Below are 20,079 nucleotides of genomic sequence, written 5' to 3'. Positions count from 1 at the left end.
TAGTCACAATTACCAATAAAGTGACATGCAGCTTAATATGGGAAGGGCCCTTTCTCAAATGCTCTAAGCGGCATTCCTTGAAGAAACATCACTCCAAACCTTATCCATGACCACTTGATTTCATAGAAGACAAGACAGGGGGCAGGCAAAGTAAGTAACTGGGGTTGTCATTGTCATGGCCCAAGTGAAACAGCAAATGATCCCAGACCTCTGTGAGTTGACTTCCCTTGGACCCAAATCTTTGTCAGTGACACAGTTGTTTGGCCAAAGATCAAAGCTATGCTGCCTGCCAGAAGGATAGCTGCTTCCACCCTCAGAGTATTACATGATGACACCTACCTTTTGACTATGTCTCTTCCTACTCTTGAGCTCTCTCTCTTCTGGAGTGTCCTTACTTTGCAACCACCCTCAAAGAACAACAGTTTTAGTGCTCCTTAGCTGAGCTCCTGCTGTCTTCATAGAGGAGTATACCAAGGAGAGGAAACTTTCAGAGGTCCAGTCAGTACAACGATCCAGGATCAGGCCCCAAGAAAAGAAAAATATATAACCTCTTCCCTTAGTCCCAGTTCCCATGGAACAGCCTTCCCTTCCTGTCATCCAGTACTCTTTTGAGTCATTGAAACTTAACTTCCAGAGCAGAGGTTTGTGGATTTCTGGGTAGGTCACAGGGCTCTGCTGTTTAATGCCTTTTGCACCATTCCCTACTCTGTACCATACAGCCCATTTCAAACATCCAATCCTTTTCCTTTTTTTTTTTTAATTATTCACAATATGTTTGTTTATTTGCTCAATCCTAGGATACATGTAAAGTATTTTTAGAGTAACTAACCCATGCCTCTGTGAAAAGCAAGTATATGAACTGGAGAACAGTGTTTATTGGGTTGGCCAAAAGGTTCGTTCAGATTTTTCTGTAAGATGGCTCTAGTAGTGCTTAGTTGTCTCTAACTTCATTTGAAACAATTTTGGTAGATTGTATCGTGATAGCTGTCATAACAGCATGCATTTTAAAAAATCTTATCAAAATTGGTGAATTTTTGTGTAGCCATTTTAATATTGAAGATGTAAGAAAAAACCCAACATTTTCGGCATATTATGCTTTATTATTTCAAGAAAGGTAAAAACACAACAGAAATGCAAAAAAAGATATGTGCAGTGTATGTAGAAGGTGCTGTGACTGATTGAATGTGTTAGAAGTGGTTTGCAAAGTTTCATGCTGGAGATTTTTTGCAGGACGATGCTCCATGGTCGGGTAGACTAGTTGAAGTTGTTAGTGATCAAATTGAGATATTAGGGACTTCCCTGGTGGTCCAGTGGCTAACACACCGTGCTCCCAATGCTGGGGGCCTGGGTCCGATCCCTGGTCAGGGAACTAGATCCCACATGCTGCAACTAAAAGTTCGCATGCCTCAACTAAAGATCCCGCATGCTGCGATGAAGATCCTGCGTGCTGCAACTAAGACCGAGCACAGCCAAATAAATTAATTAATTAAAATATTTTTTAAAAATCGAGGCGTTAATTGAGAACAATCAAAGTTATACCACAGAAGATAGCCGACATACTCATAATATCCAAATCAAGCGTTGAAAATCATCTGCACCAGCTTGGTTATGTTATTCACGTTGAGGTTTGGGTTCCACAGAAGTTAAGTGAAGAAAATCTTCTTGACCGTATTTTGCATGCAATTCTTTACTTAAACATAATGAAAACGTTCTGTTTTTAAAACAAATTGTGACGGGTGATGAAAAGTGCATACCGTACAATAATGTGGAGTGGAAGAGATCGTGGGGCAAGTGAAATTAACCACCACCAGCCACACCAAAGGCCAGTCTTCATCCAAAGAAGGTGGTGATGTGTATATGGTGGGATTGGAAGGGAGTTCTCTATTATGAGCTCCTTCCAGAAAACCAAACGTTTAATTCCAACAAGTACTGCTCCCAATTAGACCACCTGAAAGCAGCACCTGATGGAAAACATCCGGAATTAGTCAACAGAAAAATGCATAATCTTCCATTAGGATAATGCAAGACTGCATATTTCTTTGATGACCAGACAAAAACTGTTGCAGCTTGGCTGGGAAGTTGATTCATCTGCCGTACTCACCAGACATTGCACCTTCGGATTTTCATTTATTTCGGTCTTTACAAAATTCTCTTAATGGAAAAAATTTCAATTCCCTGGAAGACTGTAAAAGGCACCTGGAACAGTTCTTTGCTCAAAAAGATTAAAAAGTTTGGGGAAGGGCTTCCCTGGTGGCGCAGTGGTTGAGAATCTGCCTGCCAACGCAGGGGACACGGGTTCGAGCCCCGGTCTGGGAAGATCCCACATGCCGCGGAGCAGCTAGGCCCGTGTGCCACAACTACTGAGCCTGCGCGTCTGGAGCCTGTGCTCTGCAACAAGAGAGGCCGCGATAGTGAGAGGCCCGCGCACCGCGATGAAGAGTGGCCCCCGCTCGCCGCAACTAGAGAGAGAAAGCCCTCGCACAGAAACGAAGACCCAACACCGCCATAAATAAATAAATAAATTTAAAAAAAAAAAAAAAAAAAAAAAAAAAAAAAAAAAAAAGTTTGGGGAAGATGGAATTATGAAGTTGCCTGAAAAATGACAGAAGGTAGTGGAACAAAGTGGTGAATACGTTGTTCAATAAAGTTCTTGGTAAAAAGGAAAAATGTGTCTTTTATTTTTACTTAAAAACCAAAGGAACTTTTTGGTCAACCCAATATGTTCAGTTCTTTTTATCTTTAGCCTTACAGTATGAGGTTGCAATAATGCTTCCCAAAATTATTTAGATTGGTACTTTTCTATCCAGACCTATTCAGTATGGTCATGTTATTCATTTTTAATTCAGTTAGGGTCATATGTTACTGTTTGTATTTCATTCTGGTTTGCCCCCATGTTTGGGATGTTGCTGATGATTTGGAGGGAGTATGTGAAATGTTTACATGATTCTAAAAGTCAGTACTATTCAAAAAAGTGTATTCAAAGCCTTTAACCTGTTCCCATGTCCTTATTCTTTCCACCCACTTCTCATTCATCAGTCTCAATAGTACTTGGTTTATTTTTCCTGTATTTCTTTCTGCACAAATAAGCAGATACATTTCCTTGTATCCCCTTTTTTTCTTATGTAAATGTAGCATAATATTTTCCACTTTCTAAACTTAAAGATACATCCTGTAAATCACTCCATATCAGTTTATAGAAATATTCCTCATTCTTTTTTATAGCTACATAGTAGTTTTATAGATGTACCATAATTTATTCAATCACTCTCCTATGTATGGGTTTTTGCATTGTTTATATAATTTTGAAATTGTACGCTATCATCAGCAAATAATATTGCACATGTATATTTTTGTGGAGGAAAATTCCTAGAAATGAGATGGTAGTGTTCATGCTAATTGCATATGTAGCTTTGTTTGATATTGCCAAATTCCCCTTCAGAAGGTTTTTTCCAGTTTTCATTTCCACTGGCAGTGTATCAGAGTGCCTATTTCTCCAAAGTCTAAGCAACAGAGTATATTGCCATGCCATACGTTTTAATTTTCACCAAACTGATAGGTGATAAGTAGCAGGTCGATATTGTTTAATTTGTATTTTTCTGATTTTGAGTGAATTTGAAATGTTTTAATATGTTTAAAGGCCATTTTTATATCTTTTAACAATTGTCGGTTAATGTCTTTTCCCCTTTTTCTATCAAGCTCTCGGCATTTTTTTCTTCTCAACTTTCTCCCCCTAGCTTTATTGTGGTATAATTCACAAATAAAATTTTATATATTTAAAGTGTACAATATGATGATTTGATATATATGTACACATTGTGAAATATTTATTTATTGTGAATATATGTTTTCTAAAAGGCAGAAAAACCAGAATAGTTCAAATAATTTTGGGAATGAGTAACGTGGGAGGGACCACTCTACTGAGTTTCAAGACTGTGTAGTATTGGTGATGGGATAGACACATAGCTCAATGGAACAGAATAGAGAATTCAGAAATAGAGAACCCACACATGTATGGTCATCTGATTTTTGACAAAGGGGAAAAGCAATTCTGTGGAGGAAGGAGCATCTTTTCAATAAATTGTGCTGGAAAATTGGATATACATAGACAAAAAAGAGGAACCTCAACCTAAACCTAACACTTCATACAAAAATCACCTCAGGGGCTTCCCTGGTGGCGCAGTGGTTGAGAGTCCACCTGCCGATGCAGGGGACACGGGTTCGTGCCCCGGTCCGGGAAGATCCCAGATGCCACGGAGCAGCTAGGCCCATGAGCCATGGCCGCTGAGCCTGCGTGTCCAGAGCCTGTGCTTCACAACGGGAGAGGCCACAACAGTGAGAGGCCCATGTACTGCAAAAAAAAAAAAAAAAAAATCACCTCAAATGGATCATAGATATAAATGTAAAATATAAAACTTTTTAGAAGAAAACATAGAATATCTTCAGGATCTAAGACTTGGTGAAGAATTCTTAAACATGATACCAAAAAGCATGATCCATTAAAAAAAATCCATAAATTGGATCTCGTCAAAAGTAAAAGCTCTTGTCAAGAACCTTAGCTTGAGACAAGAGACAAGATGGCAGAGTAGAAGGATGTGAGCTCACTGTTTCTTATGAAAACACCAAAATCACAACTAACTGCTTAACAACTACTGACCAAAAAAAAAAAAAAATCGCTGGAACCTAACAAAAAAGATCCCCTACATCCAAAGACAAAGAAGAAGCCACAGTGAGATGGTAGGAGAGGGTGCAATCATGATAAAATCATATCCCATACCTGCCAGGTGGGCAACCCACAAACTGGAAAATAATTATACCACAGAAGTTCTCCCACAGGAATGAAAGTACTGAGCCCCACGTCTGGCTTCCTAGCCTGGGGGTCTGGCAATGGGAGGAGGAGGTCCCAGAGAATCTGTCTTTGAAGGCCAGCAGGGCTTGATCACTGGAATTCCACAGGACTGGGGGAAACAGAAACTCTACTCTTGGAGCATGCACACAAGGTCTCATGTGCACCAGGGCCCAAGGAAAAAGCAGGGACCTCATAAGAGACTGGGCCAGGCCTACTAAACTGGGCTAGTATTGGAGGGTCTCCTGTGGAGGCAGTGGGGAGCTGTGGCTCATTGCAGGGACAGAGACACTGGTGGCAGCAGATCTGGGAAGTACTCATTAGCATGAGCCCTCCTGGAGGCCACCATTTTCTTAAGACCTGGTCCCACCCCCACAGCCTGCAGACTCCAGTGCTGGGACATCTCAGGCCAAACAACCAACAGGGTGGAAACATAGTCCCACCCATCAGCAGACAGGCTGCTTAAAGTCTTCCTGAGTCCATAGCCCTCTAGACACAACCCTTGGCACAGCTCTACCCATCAGAGCGACAAGACCCAGCTCCACCCATTAGTGGGCAGGAACCAGTCCCTTCTACCAGGAAGCCTGTGCAAGCCTCTTAGACAGCCTCATCCACCAGGAGGCAGACAGCAGAAGCAAGAAGAACTACAACCCTGCAGCCTGCAGAATGAAACCACGATTGCAGAAAGTAAGACAAAATGAGATGGCAGAGGATTATGTACCGGATGAAGGAACAAGATAAAACCCCAGAAGAACAACTAAATGAAGTGGAGGTAGGCAATCTGCCCAAAAAAGAATTCAGAGTAATGATAGTAAAGATGATCCAAGATCTTGGAAAAAAGAATGGAAGCACAGACCGAGAAGATTCAAGAAATGTTTAATAAAGACCTGGTAGAACTAAAGAACAAAGAGATGAAGAATACAATAACTGAAATGAAAAATACACTAGAAGGAATCAATAACAGAATAAGTGAGGCAGAAGAATGGATAAATGACCTGGAATGGCAGAAATCATTGCCGCAGAACAAAATAAAGAAAAAAGAATGACTCGAAATGCAGACTGTCTAAGAGACCTCTGGTACAACGTCAGATGCACCAACATTCACATTCTAGGGGTCCCAGAAGGAGAACGGAGAGAGAGAAAGGACCTGAGAAAATATTGAAAGAGATAATAGCTGAAAACTTCCCTAACATGGGAAGAGAAACAGTCACCCAAGCCCAGGAAGTACACAGAGTCCCAGGCAGGATAAACCCAAGGAAGAACATGCCAAGACACACAGTAATCAAATTGGCAAAAATTAAAGACAGCTCCTCCCCTTGGCTCAGCACAAAGCAAGCATATAAAAAACACAGATGCCTGCTGCTTCCTGGGGAGAGAAAGAGTTGGTAGAGGCCCCTAGAATCTCTGGCCAGAGTTATTGGTTGAGGTCTTCTCCTGTATGAGGCCAGTCTATGAAGACTGAAAGAGGTGCCTCGTTTGTCTGATATACAGACTCCAACACAGAAAGTCAAAGATATGAAGAATCAGGCAAAGATGTTCCACATTAAAGGAACAAAATAAATCTCCAGAAACTGACCCTAGTGAAATGAACATGTATTATTTATCTGATAGAGAGTCTAAAAATACTCTTTTAAAAATGTTCACTGAAGTCAAGAGAACAATGCATGAACAAAGTGAGAATTTCAACACAGAGATAGAAGATATTAAAAACTACCAGACAGAAGTCATGGTGCTGAAGAACACAATAATTGAACTGAAAAACAATTCACTAGAAGGGTTCAACATTAGACTAGATCAAGCAGAAGAAAGGATCAGTGAACTTTGGAAATAATGCAGTCAGAGGAGAAAACAGAAAGAATGAAAAACAGTGAAGAAAGCTTAAGGGACTTTCAGGATATCATCAAGCCAACCATTATAGGAGTCCCAGTTGGAAGAGAGCAAAAAAGACCAGAAAGCATATTCAAAAAATTGACTGAAAACTTCCCAGATATAGAGAAGCAAGTGGACATACAGATCCACAAACTCTAGAGATCACCAAGCAAGATGAATCTAAAGATAATCCACACTGAGGCGCATATAATCAAATTGTCAAAAGTCAAAGACAGAGAATTTTGAAAGAGGCTAGAGAAAAGTGACTTGTAACATACAAAGAAACATCCAAAAGACTCTCAGTGTTTTTTCCAGCAGAAACCTTGTAGGCCAGAAAGGAATGGCATGATATCAAAGAGATATTAGCATTCCTTTGTTCATTGCAGCCAAGATTCACAATAACCAGATGTTAAGATGTGGAAACAGCCTAAATGTTCATCAACAGATACAGAAAATGTGATATACATATGACACTATTCAGCCTTAAGAAATAAGGATATCTTGCAACATGTGATGACATGGATGAACCTTGAGGACATTATGCTGAGTAAAATAGACCAGACACAGAAATACAAATACCTCATTATTCTACTTATATGAGGTATCTAAATTAGTCAAATTCATAGAATCAAAGAGTTGAATGGTGGTTGCCACAGGCTGGGGTATGGGGAAATGGGAATTTACCAATCAATGACATCAAGTCTCAGTTAAGCAAGATGAATAATTTCTAGGGATCTGCTGTACAACATTGTACCTAGAGTCAACAATACTGTGTTGTGGGTGGGAATGAATTGGGAGATTAGAATTGACATATATATACTAATATGTATAAAATAGATAACTAATGAGAACCTGCTGTATAGCACAGGGAACTCCACTTCGCTGTATAGTAAAACTAACACAACATTGCAAAACAACTATACCCCAAATAAAAAAAAATACTGTGTTGTACACTTAAATTTTTGTTAAAAATTGTTGCGTTCTTACCACAGTACAAAAATGAATAAGTTAGGAATGTATAATATGGGTACAGAGGATTTTAAATTATACAAAACTATTTGTGCAACTCTATCATCGCTAAATTTTAAAATCCAAAGGAAAATACCAAAAATTCTTTATGGAGGTAATATAATTTTTTAAATGTATTTATTTATTTTTGGCTGCGTTGGGTCTTCGTTGCTGCACGTGGGCTTTCTCTAGTTGTGGCGAGCGGGGGCTACTCTTCATTGCGGTGTGCGGGCTTCTTATTGTGGTGGCTTCTCTTGTTGTGGAGCACGGGCTCTAGGCATGCAGGCTTCAGTAGTTGTGGCTTGTGGGCTCTAGAGCGCAGGCTCAGTAGTTGTGGCTCACAGGCTTAGTTGCTCCGCGACATGTGGGATCTTCCCGGACCAGGGCTCAAACCCATGTCCCCTGCATTGGCAGGCGGATTCTTAACCACTGTGCCACCAGGGAAGCCTGGAGGTAATATAATTTTAATTCCCTAACTTGATAAAGATGGCATTTTTTAAAACTCCAAAATAAATTTCACTTTTTCTGAATGTAGATTAAAATAATTTTAAAAGATATGTTAGAAATAGAACCTTGTAGTATATTCAAGGAAAACACCATGCTCAAAAAGAATTTATGCCAGAAACATAAGCATGAGTTTTAGCATTAAGAAGTGTATCATCATAATTCATCACACAAAAAAGTTAAAGGAGAAATAAATATAAAATATGAATGCATGCCAAAAAGTTGTTAAAATTCACTGGCTATTCCTATTTTAAAACTTTTTTTTTTTTTTACGCGGGCCTCTCAATGCTGTGGCCTCTCCCGCCGCGGAGCACAGGCTCTGGACGCGCAGGCCCAGCGGCCATGGCTCACGGGCCCAGCCGCTCCGCGGCATGTGGGATCTTCCCGGACCGGGGCACGAACCCGCGTCCCCTGCATTGGCAGGCGGACTCTCAACCACTGCGCCACCAGGGAAGCCCCCTATTTTAAAACTTTAATGGGAAAACAAAGATACTACATAAACATGGTGAAGACCATTTACCAAAATGTAATGCCAAATAACATATTAATTAGTGAAACAATGAAAGTGTTTCCAGTTAAAATCTCTTTCCTTTGTCTTTTCATCCTGGACAATTTGAATTCTACTAACAGCAGATTCTCCCCAGCATAAGACTTTGTCCTAGAAGACTTTGTCCTTTAATTTTTAAAGTTGTAGGCCTCAGACTTCTCTGGCCCCTTCACCCTTTACAATCGACGCCTTGCATTTTCCCCAAAATCTAAGTGTCAAAAACTTCAGTTTCAGGTGCTTTTTTTCAAATTGGCTCACTATGCTTTCCAGCGAGTATCTATTGGATATTTGGTTTTATCCTGTTCTCAGGTCCAATAGGCATCCCATTACTTCTCTCTGCTTTCTCCATGACAGTTACTATTTACCACTTGGGTCTTGGAGTTATTGGTAGTTTGTCCTTATACACCATACCTTGGGGTTTGTAAGATGACTTATCACCTTTTTTTGTTGTTGTTTGTAGGGTTTGATTTTTTACCATCATAGTGCTTTGTCTGTTTTTATGGGGTGATTTGAGGAGATTTTTAAAAATTGCACTGCTGCTGCCACCTTCTGAAAATCTCTCTTCCTTATATTTAAATTTGTTTTGTAGCCTTTAAGAAATTGAATGCTACATCCTATGGTAAATCAATTTTTTTCATGAACTGTGATATGGAGCCTTACTACAAGGTGTTTTTTTTTGTTTTTTTTTTTAACATAGAAACCCGAATTCAAGGCTTAGTTTGTTTATTTGCAAATTTTTTTATTTTTGTCGTTTACTCTCTTTGGGCATCAGCTTCTTCATTTGTAAAGTGGAAATAATATCTATATGAGCTTTTCTGATGATTCAATAATATTTGTAAAAATGCTTTGTAAAATAAAAAGTGCTACACAGGCACAGGATATTGTTATCAACTTCCTTCACATATTCCCTTTTGACTGAGAACTTTCCTAGGATTTCCCCTTTCCCATGAATTTTTTCCCAGTTTTATTTATTTATTTGCTTATTTATTTATTTTTATTGAAGTATACTTTATTTACAATGTGTTAGTTTCTGGTGTACAGCAGAGTGATTCAGTTATACATATATATACACCTGTTCTTCAGTTATACATATATATACCTATTCTTCAGTTATACATATATATACCTAATTCATTTCCATTATGGTTTATTACAGGATATTGAATGTAGTTTACTGTGCTATACATTAGGACCTTGTGTTTATCTATTTTGTATATAGTGGTTTATATCTGCTAATCCAAACTCCTAATCCCTCTCTTACCCACTTTCCCCTTTGGTTACCATAAGTTTGTTTTCTATGTGTGTCAGTCCATTTCTGTTTCATAAGTAAGTTCATTTTGTATCATATTTTAGATTCCGCATATAAGTGATATCCTGTGGTATTTGTTTTTCTCTTTCTGGCTTACTTCACTTAGTATGATAACCTCTAGGCCCACCCATGTTGCTGCCAATGGCATTATTTTATTCTTTTTTATGACTGAGTGTAGTATTCCATTGTATATCTATACCACATCTTCTTTATCCATTCATGAACATCCATTCATGTTCATGTTGCTGGACATTTAGGTTGCTTCCATGTCTTGGCTATTGTTGCTGTGAACATTCAGGTGATGTATATTTTTGAATTAGAGTTTTGTCCAGATATATGCCTGGGAGTGGGATTGCTGATCATATGGCAACTCTATTTTTAGTTTTTTAAGGAATCACCATACTGTTTTCCATAGTGGCTGCACCAATGTACATTCCCACCAACAGTGTAGGAGGGTTCCCTTTTCTCCACACCCTCTCTGGTATTTATTATTTGTAGAATTTTTAATGATGGCCATTCTGACCGCTGTGAGGTGGTACCTCATTGTAGTTTTGATTTGCATTACTCTAATAATTAGCGATGTTGAGCATCTTTTCATGTGCCTGTTGGCCATCTGTATGTCTTCTTTGGAGAAATGTCTGTTTAGCTTTTCTGCCCATTTTTTGATTGGGTTGTTTGGTTTTTTGTTATTGAATTGTATGAGCTGTTTATGTGTTTTAGAAATTAAGCCCTTGTCAGTTGCATCGTTTGCTAATATTTTCTCCCAGTCCGTAGGTTGTCTTTTCGTTTTGTTGATCGTGTCCTTTGTTGTGCAAAAGCTTTTAAGTTTGATTAGGTTCCATTTGTTTATTTTTGCTTTTATTTCTGTTGCCTTGGGAGACTGGCCTAAGAAAACATTGCTATGATTTATGTCAGAGAATGTTTTGTCTATGTTCTCTTCTAGGAGTTTTATGGTGTCATGTCTGATATTTACATCTTTAAGCCATTTTGAGTCTATTTTTGGGTATGTTCTAACTTCACTGATTTACATGCACTGTCCAGCTTTCCCAACAGCACTTGCTGAAGAGTCTGTCTTTTCAGGACACATTTTTAAACTGCAGCCTAGTTGACCTTACAAGTTTGGGGTGATGACTGTAATTGTTTTAAACTATCCTATAATGCCCAACATACTCATTTAACATTAATATTTTGGTATGTACTGGAAGTTCTCTTACCCTTCACTTACCTACTCATTTCATTAACTGATGTTCTCCATTCTTTCTGTAAAACAAAGTGACCTACTCATTTCATTAACTGATGTTCTCCATTCTTTCTCTAAAACAAAGTGACAGTCACAACTCACTGGACATTTAGCATTAGTAGGCTATACTTTAATATCTACTTTCCTTACGTATCTGCTTCCACCAAGTACCAAGTTATGTTTATTTCCAAACTTATTTGTGCAAGTTATACTTACGACTATGGTACCTATGACTATAGTACCCAATTAAATATTACATAAAGTGTTAAGATGTGACTGTAAAGAGAAAACGTTTTTGCACTGAGTCAAATGATTTGGAAAAGCTACTTGAAAATATATATTATAGCATTAGATGTGAACACGACAACTGTAAATGGCAGAGAGGCTCTTTTAAAAAAAATCATGAATCATTCTCTATTTACATTTTACTTCCATTAATGAACCAAACAGAAATAAAGGTTCTTCCCTACCACATCAAACAATAGTCCAATAGACGAATATTCAAGTTGTTTAAAGTATGTTCATATTAATTTTTAGAATCCCATTTAGTTAAGCTTTTTGGTTAATAACCTACATAAATACTGTTGATCACTCCTTCAAACACTTTTGCACTTGGCTTTCCATACGTGACCCTCTCCTGTTTCTTATTTTACCTCCAGTATGGCTCCTCCATACAAAGTCCCAGGGCTTGTACTCTCAACCCTTTGCTGGAGCAAAGTTTTTTTTTAATTGAAGAAGATTGTAGCAAAGTTCTTACTATATCATCAGGAATATTTAACCCACCATGAAGGTCCAGGGAATTAGCCAGGCATGAAATCCTTTGCAGAAATGACAATGCCTTTCCCCAAATATCTTGATGCTATTTATTTGAATTACATCAAATACAGTAAGCATTTATAATGCCCAAGATCCCACCAGAGCACTTTCTTTGAGGAGCTTATATATAAATGGACCCATCTTCAAGACATAATGAGTTAAAAAAAAAAGCATGGTACTATTTATGTTATACTTACATACATGAAACAATACTATATATTTTCTTTCTACCTTAAAAGAAGGTCTAGAAACAAATACCCTAAACTGATAATAATGGTTCCCAATGAGGAGGATTAGGAAGTGATTAGGACTACTGATAAAAGGGAACTTTAGCCTTATATTTAATATTTTTACTTTTATAATTTTTTTTTTTTTTTGGTACACACCACGCAGCTTGCAGGATCTTAGTTCCCCAACCAGGGATCGAACACGTGCCCCTTGCAGTGGAAGTGTGGAGTACTAACCACTGGACCACCAGGGAATTCCCTAATTTTTTTACTTTTAAGAATAGCTTTATTGATGTATAATTAAGCTACTACAAAATTCACCCTTTTAAAGCTCACAATTCAAAAGTTTTTAGAATAAATATTGTGCAACTATCACTACAATTTAATTTTAGAACATTTTTATCACTCCAAAAAGAAACTTGTTCTGGTTAGCAGTCCCTCCTCACTTTCCCCCTCAGCTTCTTCCACCCCAGCTTTCTGTCTCTGTGGATTTGCCTATTCTGGACATTTAACATAGATAGAATGATATAATATGTGACCTTATGTGACTAGCTTTTTTCACTTAGCATAGTGTTTTCAAGATTCATCCATACTGTAGCATGTATCAATACTACTTTCCTTTTTATTGCTGAATAATGGTCTGTTGTATAGCTATACAACATTTTATTTATCCATTCTTCAGTTGATAGACATTTACATAGTTTCCACTTTGGGGATGAATAGTGATGCTCTGAACGTTTGTGTACAAATTTTTGTATGGGTGTATGTTTTCATATTTTTTGGATATATATGTTTATAGGAGTGGAGTTGCTAGGTCATATGGTAACTCTATGTTTAGCATTTTGTGGAACTGCCAAACTTTGTTCCAACGTGGTTGCACCATTTTTAAATTCCCACCAATGATATGTAGAAGTTCCAGTTTTTCCACATCCAGAATCTGTGTTTTTATCTTCAGCATCTAGTGCAGTTCCTGGCATATAAATGTTTCTTGAATGTGAAAGCTTGAATGAAAGAATGAATCAATGAAAAAGTGAACAAATGTGTTGAGGTCAGATTTCATATTTAATAGCAATTCACAGTAAAGCTATTGACCGTTAGTTTCTCAATTGTAATCTTTTTTTAATTTTTTTTTATTTATTTTATTTTTGTCTGTGTTGGGTCTTCGGTGCTGCACGTGGGCTTTCTCTAGTTGCAGCAAGCGGGGGCTACTCTTCGTTGCGGTGCACGGGCTTCTCTTTGCGGTGGCTTCTCAAGTTGCAGAGCACAGGCTCTAGGGGCACAGACTCAGTAGTTGTGCCGCACGGGCTTAGTTGCTCCGCAGCATGTGGGATCTTCCCAGACCAGGGATTGAACCCGTGTCCCCTGCATCGGCAGGCAGATACTTAATCGCTGCACCGCCAGGGAAGTCTCTCAATTTTAATCCTGATTCATAATTCTAGGGTAAGTCAAGGTCCATGGATTTATCACCTACATTTGATCAATTGACTGTTATTTGGTGTTATGAACTTACATTATTCTATTAATGAACTTACAGTTAGTCCTATACATATCACAACCAGTTGGGTTCATATAATATTGTTTTGTCTACAAAGACAGGTAGATTATAAATTCCTTGGATTCAGGGAACATGGTTTATAATTTCTTTGTATTACCAGAAATAATTGTGGTGATATGCTCGTAAGTGTTTGACAATTGGTACTCAAATTTGTATGATTTACCTATTTCTGTGCTGTAAATACTCCCACCACCATGGCCAATTTCAAGCTACCAGTATGATGTCACTGAACACAGAATTGGTAAGATATGCTACAGTGAGCTCTCACCAGCGATATTAACTTGCTCCAGCACATCACTAATACCAAAAAGAAAACTGACGATGAAATCAAATGACCTAAAATTCCAGTCCTGACTCTGCTACTAATTAACTATGTGACATTGCCAAACAGTTCTCCTTTCTGAGCCTCATATATAAAATTGAGCTATTTCTATTAACCTCAAAGACATTTGTGTTATTAATAAGAAAAGACAGTATTGTACAACACAAGGAATATAGCCAATATTTTATAATAACTGTAAATGGAGTATAACCTTTAAAAATTGTGAATCACTGTACTGTCTACCTGTAACATATAGCATTGTACATAAACTATACTTCAATTGAAAAAAAGAAGAAAAGACATGAGAAAGTACCAGTTTGGGACATCTAATGGATGGTCAGGATGAATATGAATAGCTCAACCGTGGAGCTGGGTCCCGATAAGAGACTTATTAGTTTAGTTGACCACTAAACTCTAGGCAAAACCACATACGCTGAGGCTAACTCAGCTCCTTACTTTCCTTCTCTGAAGATCCTTCTTCCCACTCTACCAGTTCCCTCTTCTTCTATAACTTCCTGACAGGTTTTTTTCCCATAAATATTCATTTAAGAAGATAAGTATTACAAAAAAAGAAGACAGTTTGATCTAGTTAAATGTAAGTGGAATTTTTGGAAAGCATAAACTGAGTCCTCATTTCAGGGTAGACCCTAGTTAGAAATTTCTGGGATTTATAACTTGTTATAACTTGTGGAGATTAAGAGGATGTAGGATGGGCAGGAAATACCCTATAAAGGCCTAATTTGTTAATATGATATGCAACAAAGGAAAACAATAGTAACCTGGACAAATATTTATTGACTTTATTTTGTTCTGAGCAGAAGTCTAAAAGTTTTACATATTAGTAATCCACACGATAACACTGCAGGGTATTTATGATTTATCCAGTTTTATGGTTGAAAAAAACTGATGTTCATAGGGTAAAATTAAGTTATCCAAACTCACTGCTAAGAAAGATGAGTAGAGATTCAGAGCTAAATCACTGTGACTTCAAAACCCAAATGATTTAGCCAACCTCTCAAAATAGCCCTAGAGTTGGCCAGTGGTATAGGAAGTGGTATGCCTGGATTAGAAGTTTAGATTCCATCTTAGTGAGTGCATTGAAGGAGCAGAAGGCCCCAAAGCCCAATGTACTATTCCTAAACCCTTAATGAGGTGTCTGGGAAAATTTGTTAATTTTTTTTTCATAGAGAGATGTCCTCTGAAACTACCTCTGCAAGGCCTTAAAGGAGAGGGGCAGGCTCCCATAAATCACCTCAGCCTTATCCCCTGCTAGCAATAATGAATTCTAGCTGTGGAGTTACTGCCTCTCAGAACCAGCACAACACAAGCAGCCAAAGCTTGAGTTAACTCAAGGTAACAGGATTGCTTGAAGCATGATACTGGGAGGTGCTTCTCACCTGGTCTTAGTTTCCTGAACATGTCTGTCAGTCATCCTGAGAGTAGAATTCTGCCAAGAGGAGTGGTGGAGAAGAGAAAGGAATAACAGGAAGATAGCATAGTTGGAGAATAGGGCCCAGAAGAAAATCCTAGATGTACTATATTCAGATTTGTGTATTTAGAAGTATTTTGTTGGCAGTATTATTTGTAGAGGCTAAAAACAAAACCATGGAAACAAAATTCATGGCCAACTATTGAAAATGGTTGAGTTAACTGTAGAAGATACTTAACAAAATACCATGGAATACTATGCAGTCATGAAAAGAAATGATTTAGAAATATAGGATGACTTGCTGAGCTTGCCACTATGCAGAGAAAAGCAAGATTCAAAGGAATATAAATAATGTGAGCTCAATTTTAAAAGATTACCCCTAAAACACACACACTATATATATATATATATATATATATATATATATATATATATATATATATATGTATATATACTTACATGACTATGGAAAAGGATATGGAAAGTTGTACACTAAGTTAGCAGTGATTTTCAAGAACAAAGTGAGAGCTGCAGCCAGTGAAGGGGGTAAAAAGAGGAGATGATCATGAAATAAATTAAGATAGCATCTTCTTAAAGGGAGGGAGTCCAAAATAAATGGAGCATGTAGGATAGGATCCCATTTTAAAAAAGTATTTGGGTCTGGGCTTTCTGAAAATAACAGGGATTACAATTCAGAAAACAGGAGATAATGGATGTGTGACATCAATGCATCAAAACTCAAGAGGCAGCAGTCTTCCAGAGGGCAGTACCTTCCAGCCTCTTGTGCCTCGGTCCTTTACCTGGACCCTCTTAAACAGACCCTAGGTCCCCAACTTCCAACTTTTCTCTCAACAAAATCCTTCCTTCTCAGTGATCAACATTACAATGAGCTCCATAAGGATGTAATTTTGCCTACACTGAAGACAGCTCATCTTTAAGTTTAGTCGAGCTGTATAAATCATGTCTCAACCACTCTAGTGAGGAATAGGCCTTGAGTTTTATCTTAAAATTTCACTGAAAGGTTCTCCCACAAGTAAATGCAGATTTTGCCTTTGACTCTGATTAAGCAAAAACTACTGAGAATTTGAAATGTCTGTAATTATAGTTCATTATGCTACAGGTTTCAAAAACACAAAATCTATCTCATAGGTAAGGTCATAGTCAAAGTATTTAGCTCCCCCCACCAATCAGCATCTGGAATTAGAAGGATTTTCCATAACAGAACATAAGGTGGTGGAGTGTGCATATTTCTGGGGGGAGGGTTACGAAAGATTCATCTCCTCATTCCAGAGTAATCACCTGGAGCCATGACATATATTATGGAGTGTGATAACGGAGCTTAAATATTTTGACAGCTTTATGTATAGAAGCAGGTGAAAAATTATTTTAAAGTTGTTCATCATTTTCGTTGCTAGAGGAAGATAGCCTTTTTTTTTTAATTGGAGTAAAATTGCTTTACAATGTTGTGTTAGTTTCTGCTGTACAGTGAAGTGAATCAGCTATATATATATACCTATATCCCTTCCCTCTTGCACCTCCCTCCCACTCTGCCATCCCACCCATCTAGGTCGTCACAGCTCACCAAGCTGAGCTCCCTGTGCTATACAGCAGGTTCCCACTAGCTATCTATTTTACACATGGTAGTGTATTTATGTAAAACCTAATTTCCTAATTCGTCCCACCCTCGCCTTACCCCCCTGTGTCCACATGTCCATTCTCTACGTCTGCAACTCTATTCCTGACCTACAGATAGGTTCATCTGTACCATTTTTCGAGATTCCACATATATGTGTTAATTTACAATATTTGTTTTTCTCTTTCTGCCTTACTTCACTCTGTATGACAGACTCTAGGTCCATCCACATCTCTGCAAATGACCCAGTTTCGTTCCTTTTTACAGCTGAGTAATATTCCATTGTATATATGTACCACATCTTCTTTATCCATTCATCTAACGTTGTACATTTAGGTTGTGTAATAATGGAGCTTAAATATTTTGACAGCTTTATGTATAGAAGCAGGTGAAAATTATTTTAAAGTTGTTCAGCATTTTCATTGGTGGAGAAAGATTGCCTTTGTTTTTTGTTTTGTTTTTTTTAAGAGACTACTTCAGTGAGATTTTGGTCCACACCCACCCCAAATGATTAATTCTACTCAAGAATGAAATTTGAGCCCATTGCTAACATTATGCTCAGTGGTGAAAAAGCTGAAAGCTTTTCCTCTAAGATCAGTAACAGCACAAGGATGCCCACTTTCACCACTTTTATTCAACATAGTATTAAAAGTCATAGGCAGAGCAGTTAGGCAAGAAAAAGGAATAAAAGCATCCAAATCAAAAAGGAAGACGTGGGCTTCCCTGGTGGCGCAGTGGTTGGGAGTCTGCTTGCTGATGCGGGGGATGCGGGTTCGTGCCCCGGTCTGGGGGGATCCCTCATGCCGCGGGGCAGCTGGGCCTGTGAGCCATGGCTGCTGAGCCTGCACGTCTGGAGCCTGTGCTCCGCAACAGGAGGGGCCACAGCAGTGGGAGGCGCGTACCGAAAAAAAAAAAAAAAAAAAAAAAAGAAAAAGGAAGAAGTAAAACTGTCACTACTTGCAGATGACATGTTATATATAAAAAGCCCTAAAGACTCAACCAAAATACTGTTAGAACTATAATAAATGAATTCAGCGGGAGAGGCCACAACGGTGAGAGGCCCACGTACCGCAAAAAAAAAAAATTTCCATAATACCCAAAGCAATCTGTAGACTCAGTGCAATCACTATCAAAATTCCAATGACATTTACCACATACATAGAACAAATAATCCTAAAATTTGTTTGGAACTATGAAAGACCCCAGATAGCCAAAGCAGTCTTGATAAAAAAGAACAAAGCTGGAAGCATAATGCTTCCTGATTTCAAACTATATTACAAAGCTATAGTAATCAAAACACTATGGTATTGGCATAAAAACAGACACATAGATCAATGGAACAGAATAGAAAGCTCAGAAATAAACTCATACATATATAGTCAATTAATTTACAACAAAAAAGCCAAGAATATACAATGAGGAAAGAACAGTCTCTTCAATAAAGGGGAAAACTGAACAACCACATGCATAAAATGAAAGTGCATCACTGTCTTATACCATATACAAAAATTAACTCAAAATGGGTTAAAGATGTGAAAATAAGATCTGAAACCATAAAACTCCTAGGAAAAAAACATAGGCAGTAAGCTCTTTGACACTGGCCTTGACAATGGCTTTTTGGATTTGACACCAAAAGCCAAGGCAACAAATGCAAAAACAAGTGGAACTAGGGACTTCCCTGGTGATCCAGTGGTTAAGACTCCATGCTCCTAATGCAGGGGGCCTGGGTTCGATCCCTGGTCAGGGAACTAGATCCTACATGCCGCAACTAAAAGCCTGCGTGCTGCAACTAAAGATCCTGCGTGCCTCAAGGAAGATCCCTCACGTGGCAATGAACATCCTGCATGCTGCAACTAAGACACGGAGCAGCCAAATAAATAAATATTTTAAAAGGAAAGAAAAAACAAGTGGAACTACATCAAACTAAAAGGCTTCTTTCTGCACAGCAAAGGAAATCATCAACAAAATGAAGTCAACCTATCGAATGGGAAAAAATATTTGCAAATCATATATCTGATATGGGGTTAATATCCAAATATAAAAAGAACTTATACAACTCAATATCAAAAAGAAAAAAGTCCAATTTAAAAATGGACAGAGAATCTGAATAGACATTTTCCCAAAGAAGACATAAAGATGGCCAACAGGTCCATGAAAAGGTGCTCAACATCACTAATCACCTGGGCAATTAAGGACATGTCAGTTGTCTTCCTGCTCACTTTTTTTTACTAAAGGAACAGGCTCACGAGGCAGTGGCGAATGTAGATTCAGTCATACCTGGGGCCGTATGCAGGTTCCACCCCTTATCAACTCTAGAGCAAAAGTCTTTGGTCTCTGTTTCTTCATGTACAAGATGGAGGTCTCATAGGGTGGATGGGAGGATTAATTTAAGACAACAAATGTAAAGTAGCACAGTGTCTTGCACAGAATGCATAATGTTATATTGTATGTGCTCTCTTTACAGACAATTGACTACCCTCCAAAGCTCTGTTCCTTTGGACTGTCAGTCAACAATATGTTAACTTAAAAAGGAAATGAGAAATAAATATAATAAGTGCAGTCGAAAAACAGAAAAGAAGGAACGATTAATACTTTCAATTGAACTCTGCACTAGACAAGGTTGTCTCTTGCCTAAGTTGCTCCCCTTCCCCCATGCACCCAGACCCAGGGTGATCGGACAACCCTGGATCAGATGTAGCCCCTTCCAAGAGAGCCCCAAAATAAAGAAGCCTCAAGGACTAGGCTGTATGGAGTCTGAAGCGATGCTTCATCTTAAA

At 38.3% G+C, this 20,079-nt stretch overlaps 1 protein-coding gene across 1 annotated transcript in view; it reads left to right on the top strand.

Moving 5' to 3' along the window:
• TMEM116 (transmembrane protein 116) overlaps window positions 1-19,988 on the top strand; it is a 112,772-nt gene extending 92,784 nt beyond the window's left edge. The window contains exon 11 of the mRNA XM_032603152.1: window positions 19,767-19,988. Coding sequence (XP_032459043.1) covers window positions 19,767-19,829 — 63 coding nt within the window. The 3' untranslated portion in view covers window positions 19,830-19,988. The remainder of the gene's footprint in view (window positions 1-19,766) is intronic.
• The last annotated feature ends 91 nt before the right edge of the window (window positions 19,989-20,079 follow it).

Source organism: Phocoena sinus, chromosome 14 (genome assembly GCF_008692025.1).
Source record: "Phocoena sinus isolate mPhoSin1 chromosome 14, mPhoSin1.pri, whole genome shotgun sequence".
Lineage (NCBI taxonomy): Eukaryota > Metazoa > Chordata > Mammalia > Artiodactyla > Phocoenidae > Phocoena > Phocoena sinus.
The sequence above is the reverse complement of the archived record's forward strand: the minus strand, read 5'-3'. Positions and strand labels throughout refer to the sequence as shown.